At 37.7% G+C, this 9,817-nt stretch overlaps 1 protein-coding gene across 1 annotated transcript; it reads left to right on the top strand.

The window, feature by feature from the left end:
* Positions 1–1,192: 1,192 nt before the first annotated feature.
* LOC311085837 (5-hydroxytryptamine receptor 3A-like) lies at positions 1,193–8,340 on the top strand (the record flags this gene model as incomplete). Its single annotated transcript, XM_084118457.1, has 7 exons — positions 1,193–1,222; positions 4,137–4,243; positions 4,513–4,682; positions 4,772–4,938; positions 5,029–5,239; positions 5,938–6,129; positions 7,936–8,340. 7 exons carry the CDS (start codon positions 1,193–1,195, stop codon positions 8,229–8,231), a joined length of 1,173 nt encoding a protein of 390 aa, XP_083974583.1. The 3' UTR covers positions 8,232–8,340.
* Between the last annotated feature and the right edge of the window lie 1,477 nt (positions 8,341–9,817).

Below are 9,817 nucleotides of genomic sequence, written 5' to 3' on the forward strand. Positions count from 1 at the left end.
GTACTGTGTTCAGCGCAACATCGTGTTCCGCTGCTGTGCGTCCAAAGCAAATGACGTCATCGAGGTAATTCTGCACATTTGGTACACCTTTGAGTATGCACTCCATCATCTTTTGGAATACCGACGGTGCTGAAGCCAAACCGTACGGTACCCTGCAAAACCGGAACAGTCCTTCATGCGTGATAAACGCTGTTAAATCACGGCTCTCAGGATGTAAAGGCACTTGATGATATGCACTCTCCAGATCGATTGTGGAGAAGATTGTAGATCCAGCTAAAGCAGTCAATAATTCCTCCATGTGAGGCAGGGGGTAACTATCTATTATTACAGCCTTATTCGGTTCCCTGAGATCTACACACATTCTTATGCCACCAGTCTTTTTCATTGTAACCACAATCAGTGACACCCATGGAGATGCATCAATTCGCTCTATAACTCCAGCAGAAAGTAGTCTGTCCAACTCAGCGGACACGGCTTTTCTCACAGAAAAGGGAAGGTGTCGTAATTTCTGTCTAACTGGCACGTCTGAATCTGACACTTTGACTTTATGCATAAACCCTGCAACACAGCCAACTGAGGGTGAGTCCACTTGAGTAGAAAGCTGTAACACTGGTTCTGAAGAGCAAGATGTGCAGGTTGTAGCAGGATCTGGCAGGATTTTATCTCCTTTAATGCACACTTTAAGAGCTGTTATGAGATCCATGCCCATTAATGCAGTTCCTTTATCCACTACATAGAAGTTCACTGAGCATTTGCGGCAGTCTTTTACTACAGTTGCGCGCAAGCAGCCGATTACATGAATTGGAGTACGCGAGTAAGTGACTAAGCATGCTGCAGGTGACTGTAGAGGTACTTCCCCAAAGTAATCATCATACATGCTCTTTGGCAGAACTGAGACAGAAGCTCCAGTATCAACAGTCAGTGTAACAGGCCTGTGAACCACACTGGCTTCGACTTGAACAGTACAGTTGAGTTTAGCGCTTACATCCTTATCTTGCAGTAACAGTAGCGTGTACTCAGGCATTACTACTTCATGCACTGTGTGAGTTGAATTTTTACAAGTTACCTTGTGTGTCTCTCCATAACCACGTTCAACTTGGGTGTAAAATGAGCATGCAAAGCAGTAATAGCAGCGGCCATTGTATCGCCCGGGGTTAGCTGCCAAATTCTAGATCAGCAATCCAAGGGCACAATGGAAGGAAAGGTCAAAGTCCAGGCAGTGGTCAGATACCAGGCGAGCGGCTGCAATAGTCAGAGACAGGCGAGGGTCATTAAAGATGATAGCTCAACCAATCAAACTTAGAAGGATCCAGGGATATAAATAACAATCCAGAGCAAGAGTCCAAAATCCTGATGAGCAAATTCAGTTTGAGCACAGACAGTCCTCAAAGGCATCAAAGGCAATAACTGGGCAGGGGGAAAAAAACACAACAAGACCGATAACTGATGAACCAAAACATGAGACCCTTGTAAAGACAAAACACAATGGCAAAGAAAAAGTGAAAACATGTGGTTTAAATAAGGAGAGAATAGATGAGAAATCAACAAACAGCTGCAAATGCGAGCACAACCGCGCTGATTGCTAAACGCGATCCGGCCCACTCGAACGAAAAGAAAAGAAACAAACAGCTGCGAGCTCATGCACAACGTGCGAAACGCGATTAGTTAAGTGGGGCCGGCACGTGCAAACGAAAATAAAAACAAAGACACATGCAGGAGAAAAGAGATAGATCAAACCTGAGCCTTGACAGACAAGTGTAATCAAATAATTTATTTGTTGCGAAAATGTCACAAAAATTACCAAAAGTACTTCAAATGACAATGCGTTGCAGTCGCAGTCCTCTCTGGTGGTATATAATAATTTTGTATGAGGTACAGATCAGAATTGAAGTTATTAATCCATGAAAATGTTAATCCTGCTTCCCACCATGAAGGCGCGCATTTCCCAATTTTTTATGTACATCGACATGTCGCAATATGTGACGAAGTAGGCGAGAGCCAATGAGCGTCTGATATCACTGCCAAAAAACATGTCACAACGCTTTTTGAGGGGGCAATTTTTGAATATGAATTCATCATATCAAGCGTGGGATTTTACGTTTACAGTCACAGCCAAAGATTGCTGGATAAAGGGCTGAATTTGGATCTGTTCCTCGCAATCCTGTGGATTGTAAAGATTTGGATTACAACGAGCGAATAAAATGTATCTTTTGTGAATTTATGTTGTGTTTTGGTGTATTTTATGGATCTATTGTGAGTTGCTGTATAGGAGAAAACTTATAACTGATTCGTTCTTTATTGTTTTAATAAAATGTGTAAATAAATCCTTATTATCAGTTATTCCCTTTGCCTTCATATGGAAGCACCACAGAAACCACCATATTTGTAAAGTGGGATTTACACGACATATGTTTTGCTTTGCATATTGTTGGCTTCTCAGACTCATGGCATGCACACAAATATCTAGGCAAATCAGTGTTGGTATATAGTTTGACACTGTATTTAAATCACAGACTCACAGACATAAAACTGTAAGTTTAATAATACATTTAATTTTATAGCATACTCATTGCCAACTGTTTTCACATTCTTGAGAAGGTGATGGCTGTAGCTTTGCTCTCAAGATCATGGGTAAGACATTGTCTTAAAAATGTTTTTTTAAAACATAAAATTGTGTAAATGTCAGGTTTATGTGTATGAAAAATGTATTCAATAGTGATTAATAATATAATGTGGTTCATCGTCTGTATTGTGGTGCCATTACATATGTAATGAATATGTTTAATGTATTTAATATGTAATCATTTCCAAAAGCAGTTTACACATTTAGATGTTTATGATATTTGAACATGTTGCACATCACATGTAATATGTACACTGTAGTGTAAAATGCTACTCATTGAGTTCAAATGTCTATTACTAGACATCTAATATTCACAAATCTTCAAAAATTCTGTATTAAAAAATTCTCATCACATTTTATAAAAGCAACATTATAATGGCAAATATACAGTGACATTTCAGGTAAAAAAAATAAATAAATCATCACACCTTGCCATTTTTGTTTTTATTAGATGTGGTAAAAAGAACTTGATAATCCAACAAATAACTTTACTTTACCATCATTACAGGCTGCTGAATACACAGCTAGTCTTCCACAATGCCGGCTCATCATTATCTACAGTCTCCTGTTGCAGTGTAAGAAGAAATTATATTTTCATTAAAAATAATACAGCTGCACACACATCAAATCATTTCCACATCACTTTAGTTAAAAAAGCTTTAATTAACAAGGTAATTAACAAAGTTATGTAATGCTTAATGGTTACATACTGTTGTTGCTTGTGTAGATTGTAATAATGTATGCATGAAAATACATGAATCATATGTAAAGTTAAAGGAATTGTTCATACAAAACTGAAAATTCTGTCATCATTTGCTAACCCTTGGCTCATTTTGATGACAGAATTTTTATTTTATTTTGGGTGAATAAATAATAAATGTTAAGTGAGAAATTTAAGTGATCAGTTGATGATCTGCCAAGCATTATATGAAACATTAAATAAAATGATGTTTGTCCAAGTTCCGGTCTCAGATTCAGACAAAAAGATGTTCAATTGATATTTTACTTATTTCACTGAACTGAAAACACTTGCATAAAATGTTTTTCATGACTACCTCTTGTTATTTCGTTTAATATATTAATTTATTCTTACAGCACTATTAATGAAACCTGCAGGGACTATTAACTGCTCCGAACCGACTACAGATGCTCTTTTAACAGCCCTGAAGGAGAGCATATTTGGCAGAACTGAAGTGAGGCCAGTTATTTACCCGAAAACTCCCACAAACATCAGTTTAAGCTTCACTCTGTATGGAATTTTAGATGTGGTAAGTTTATTTAATATCACTGGCAATCAAATGTGTGGGAGTTAAGACAAAAGAGTGAGCCGCTTAAATAAAAAAATTATGTACATTCTTTTTTTTTTTTTCAGGATGAAAAAGCTCAATTATTTAATTCGTACATTTGGACGTATTTGGTAAGACCTTCTGCAGCTTTTTTTTTAGCCATTTAAAGAAGTGAGATCCCTCACTATTTCGTGCAGCCTTTCTTATAATGATATTTTGTTTTGTAGTTGTGGAATATTGAAGGTTTGAGTTGGGATCCTGTTGAATGTGGAACAGACAGAATCTCACTGCCAAGAAAACAACTGTGGAGGCCTGATGTTGTCATCAATGAATTGTGAGTTCAGAAGTATCAAGCTATTATATTTGATTTACTGTACAGTATGTCAATGCTGATTATTGCAAGTAAATCTGAAATCTTTCTCCTGCATATCATGAAATGTTACAAGACTTTTTGCACTTTGGTACATTTGACTAAAAAGCATACTCAAAAGCTTTAATAAATGTGATGGATAATAGAAGGAATGCCCTGCAACATTTGCATACTACCCTTTTCTAATGCTGCTGTTTTTTTTTTTGTTTTTTTGTTTTTTTTTTACTCTAAAGCATGGATGAAAATAAAGTCCCAGACACATATTACCTCTATGTCAAGCATACTGGTCATGTAATGGATGATCTTCCAATTCATGTGATCAGTTCCTGCAACATGGACATCTACACCTTTCCTTTTGATGTTCAGAAATGTTCATTTACTTTTAATTCATACAAGCTCTTTGGTAAGTTGGCTTGACTGGAGGGTAGATTTTCAGTTATAACTACAACATTTGTGACCCTGTCATCTCTCATTGTTTGGTCTTCTCTACAGCGACGGATGTTCAATTGTCTTTTGCTGAACCAGTGGAGATAACACTTAAAAATTCCCTAGATGCAATGAAAACTAAAGGAGAGTGGGAGCTAGTCACCATATTAGCTGAAAAACCTGCATTACTTCCTGAAGAGCTAAACAATAATTTTGATGCACTCATTTACTATGTATGAACACACAGAAGTTAAATTTCTATAACTTGGATAAGGAAAAATTAGGAAAAAAATGTATTACAGATTTTATATTTTATGATTCAGATCGTTCTCAGGCGTCGACCCACCATGTACGTGGTGAACCTCCTGATTCCCAGCTGTTTCCTCATTGCTGTAGATCTATTCAGCTTTCTTCTGCCACCTCAGAATGTGGATCGAGCTTCCTTCAAAATGACCCTCATCTTGGGTTACACTGTGTTCCTGCTGCTAATGAACGACCTGCTGCCCGTCACAGGAAACACCTTACCTCTCATAAGTTTGTATAGGAGCTTTTTATTGCAGCGATACACTTTTTCATAACCAGGCATGTGACAAGCTTCCAGAGTCAAGTACTTATTCTGGCTGCTCTGTAAGAAAAATGCTCAAGATAAGTTTGGGGTTAGTTTGTAATTGCATGTCATAAAGTTTAAAGTTTGTTGGATCAAATCCGGTGTGTAGCAAGATTTATCCATTTGAATTGTTGAATGTTCATAACATTTCCTATTACAATCCTATGTCCAAATATAGCCATATAAAGGGCGTGGCCCCGTAATTACTGCTTGCAAGAATTTTCTCTACTTGTGTTAATTTATTTGGAATGCCAGAGGAAGACATTAATTGAGCATATCGATTACCAAGCCACGTTATTTTTAATTCGCTGCGACCCTACACTAATTTGCGCTGCTCTTGGTAGATTGTGATGGTCATTATGGAAATGAGCTGGCTGCATCTTCAATTTGCACATTGTCAGTAGTAGATCGCCGGCCAAACTTTCCACTCCCATCTGTGCTTTTATGGGATGCGCTGTTTTATTAATCTGGCCCAAAAATGTCTTGTCACTTGTTACAGTCATTGCTGGTTATGATAGTTTTAAAGCATATTTTCCTCTCTTGCCAACCGGCATTAATATTGTAAAGTTTTAGCTTATTTTTGAAACATTACATTTCCTCTCTTTTATATTCAATCTCTTTCCAGATGTGTTTTTCTCTCTCTGCTTGGCACTGATGGTGGCCAGTCTTCTGGAGACAATTATTATCATAAATATTCAGTGTGGCTCCAGTAACTATGGACCGTTACCTCGATGGGCCAAGGTGCTTTTCCTCAACTACCTTGCTAAACTTGTTTTTTTAAGCAAGAAACCCAGTGACCAAAACTGTGGTCCTGTAGGTGAGTCTTACATGCAAAATTAAATGTCTGTCTAGTGTTGTTTATCAAATTAAAACCTGCCGGATAAATGTATGGATGATCCGCTGTGGTGACACCGCAGGCTAAAGTTTTATTCAATTGTTTTGAACTAATCATTTCCAAATGTCATTAATGGCTCGTTTCCACCGAGCAGTACGCAATTATTTCCATTTCCACTGTCAAAAGTTGTGAATGGTACCAAAATCCGAACCGTAACGTACTACTTTTCCGGTACCCTTCTGTTGGAGCGCCTAGCACAGTGGTACGGTACCTAAAGGGTGGAGCTAGACTCACTGCAGAACGTTGATTGGTTGACAGAGTATCGTCACTTGCGCGTGCTACAAGGGGAATGACAACATAAGAATTGTCATTTTTTAATATACAGTTGAAATATAATACTACTGTTATTATGTCACGAACTGGAGTTTTTCAGGCGAGAATGTAGTTGTTTAAAGCTCAAATCTGTGGTTTATTTATAAGGATTTATTAAAATTTGATCCAGGTTTTGAGATCCATTCCAGGTGATCACCGGGCGCTCTGCGCTCATGTACCCCGCCTGGAACAGCCTTTCCTCGGCTAGTCGTTCTGACGTTTGCCGCTGACTCTGACATCTATGCAGTGGTTAAACATGAGATATAATTCATCTTGTATAGACTTAACGGGCGATCTTTGGTCTTGTGAATTTATAATTTGTTCCCTGGCCAATCATTTTGGCTGAGGGCTGAGTGAAGTTTCATAACTTTATATTTTTAGGCTATTTAACTTTACCGCTGTAACGTTAGACTAGAGCGCTGACTTTGTATGTTTGACTGAATTGTTTGCTTTATTTCTTATTGTATAGCTTCTTGTACCTTTTACTTATACTTTTATAATGACTAAACTGAAATTTAACAAAAAGAGACAAGGTTGAGTTTTGTCATTCTTAATTTTATTACAGTGAAGATGATCACTGTTAGGTTGTTTACTGCAACATTTTTTGTTTAGTACAAATGCACATATTGCCTGGACCATATTAAGATGTTTAATTTTTTAAAATTTAAACGAAAAGAGGCAGGGTTGTGTTTTATATTTTGTTTTGTTATAAATAGGCTAACGTTATGCATGGAGTGAATATAATTAATACGTGTTGCCTGAACCACATTTGTGTTTTATAACATATTCCATTTTGTTGCCTAAAATATAGTCAAAGTATCTTTATTTGTCTCCCCGAGGAGAAATTCGTTTTGGATGAAAAGAGATTGCTACAAAAAGATTACAACAGAGACAGAACATGTAGAGCACAAAACCTGTAGAGCACAAAACTGAGACCAATATACATACAGAGATAACCTGGAGTAGCAGAACGAGCTGAGTGACGCTTTCAAGAAGCTCCATTTGCAGAATTACCGGACTCGCGTCCTCGGGAGTCCTTCTCCTGAGTCGGACTTGGCAAGTCCGAACTTTCCGTACTTGGTATTGAGAAACGCCTATTGTCTGCGCTTGTCTTCTTGTGACAAACAGCCACATGGCGAGAAGCAAGAATAAGATCTGCTGTATGTCATCCATTGTTGTGTACTATATCGATTTCTTCTTCGCGCGAAAATGACGTCGATTGCTTCTTTCCGGCATAGGCTACATCACGCCTATCAAGTAAGGGTACTGTTAGTGGTGGAAACGCTAGCCAGATCAGGGTTTACCGTCCCGAATCATACTGTACTGTACTGTACCACTCGGTGGAAACGAGCCATATGAGTATTCCATTCATGTATAAAAATGTATTTATTTCAACAACTTCTCTTGTACCTGTAGAGCACAAAACTGAGACCAAATGCTGTGATCCTGTAGTTGACACCCCTCTGAGTGAAGCGGTCCACAACACAACTCCTTCTCTTCAGGAACTGAGGAAGATAAGCCACGAGTTACTATCCATCCGTCAGCAGGTCGATAAACATTTTAAAACTGATGAGAGCGCAGAGGAGTGGGTACATTTGGGTGAAGTCATTGACCGCTTCCTTTTTGGGATGTATATTATCTTTCTCTCAGTGAGTTTCATCACCATTTTTGTAATTTGGCTGTCCTGGTACGGCAAAAATACAGTGGTATAAATGAACTACCTGAAAATTTGTGCTGTTAAGTGTATATGATCACTGAACCTGTAAAAATGTTGCCATTTATTAAATTAAATGGTCTGTAATGAAGATTTTCTGCCAATGTTAAGTTCTGTATTTGTTTTTATTGGTTTTTGTAATCCAACTGAATAATCAGTATAAATGCATGTTGTAGGATGTTTATTTTCAAAACTACCTAGGTAATAATTGTAGTAAGTTATGATAGAATGACTGCTTCAAGAAACTCTGATGAGTTTCTGACAAAGGGTCAGTATGTCAAATTTTTTTATATAGCACCATTTATCCCAACCGAGGTTGTCCAATGTGCTGCACATATTGTAATAGACAATTGCACAAAACAAATAAGCAATAAAAACATCATAATAAAACAAACATTTCAATTCCACTTCCTCACTAAGTATATGCTAATTCAAAAAGATGCGTTTTTAGCATAGTTTTAAAAACAGATAAGGATGATACAGAGCGAATACACAGAGGTAAAGCATTCCATAATCTGGGGGCAGCAACTGAAAAAGCCCGGTCGCCTCTGCACCTCAGCTTTGACTTTGGGATACATAGCAGTTTCTGGTTAGATGACCGGAGAGAAAGAACAGGACGATACTCAGTAAGTAATTCCGAAAGATACGGAGGGGCCAGACCATTTAATGATTTAAACACCAAAAGAATAATTTTGAAATTTACTCGATAACGCACGGGCAACCAGTGCAAAGAACGTAAAACTGGTGTAATGTGCTCACGTTTTTTAGTCCTGGTTAAGAGTCTAGCAGCTGCATTTTGAACTATTTGTAACCGGGATAAAGCTGACTGGCTAATCCCAAAATATAGTTAGTTGCAGTAATCCAGTCTCGTCGTAATGAAAGCATGGATCAATTGTTCAAAATTTTTACTCGTCAAAATGGGTTTAACTTTAGCTAGTAGTCTAAGTTGAAAGAAACATGATCTGACCACAGTATTGATGTGTTTGTCAAATTTCAGCTTATCATCAAAAATAACCCCTACATTTTTAACCCAAGGTTTTACAGAGGAAGATAACTCACCAAAATTTATTTTTGGTGTACTAACAGAGTCTGAAGGACCGAATACTATTATCTCAGTTTTACTCTCATTAAAATTAAGAAAATTTAAAGACAGCCAGGCTTTCACATCAGCCAAACAAGTCATGAGTGCTTCTAAGCCATTGGAACTCTTTTTTAATGGCAAATATATTTGAGTGTCATCTGCATAGCAGTGAAATGACAGACCATGCTTCCTAAAAATAGAACCCAATGGCAGCATATACAAAGAAAAAAGAATCGGAGCTAAGATGGAACCCTGAGGTACACCACATGCTAAAGGAGCTGACTCAGATGAGTATTCACCCATATTAACATTAAAACGTCTATTTAAAAGATATGAATTGAACCATTCAAGAGCGCTTCCTGTTATGCCTGCGCAGTGCTCCAGGCGAGTAAGAAGGACTGCATGGTCAATAGTGTCAAACGCAGCACTCAAATCTAGAAGCACAAGCACAGAATGGTTTCCAGAGTCGCCAGTAAGTAGAATATCATTTAAAACCCAGGAGT

The sequence above is a fragment of the Abramis brama genome (genome assembly GCF_963993115.1).
Source record: "Abramis brama genome assembly, chromosome: 6".
Lineage (NCBI taxonomy): Eukaryota > Metazoa > Chordata > Actinopteri > Cypriniformes > Leuciscidae > Abramis > Abramis brama.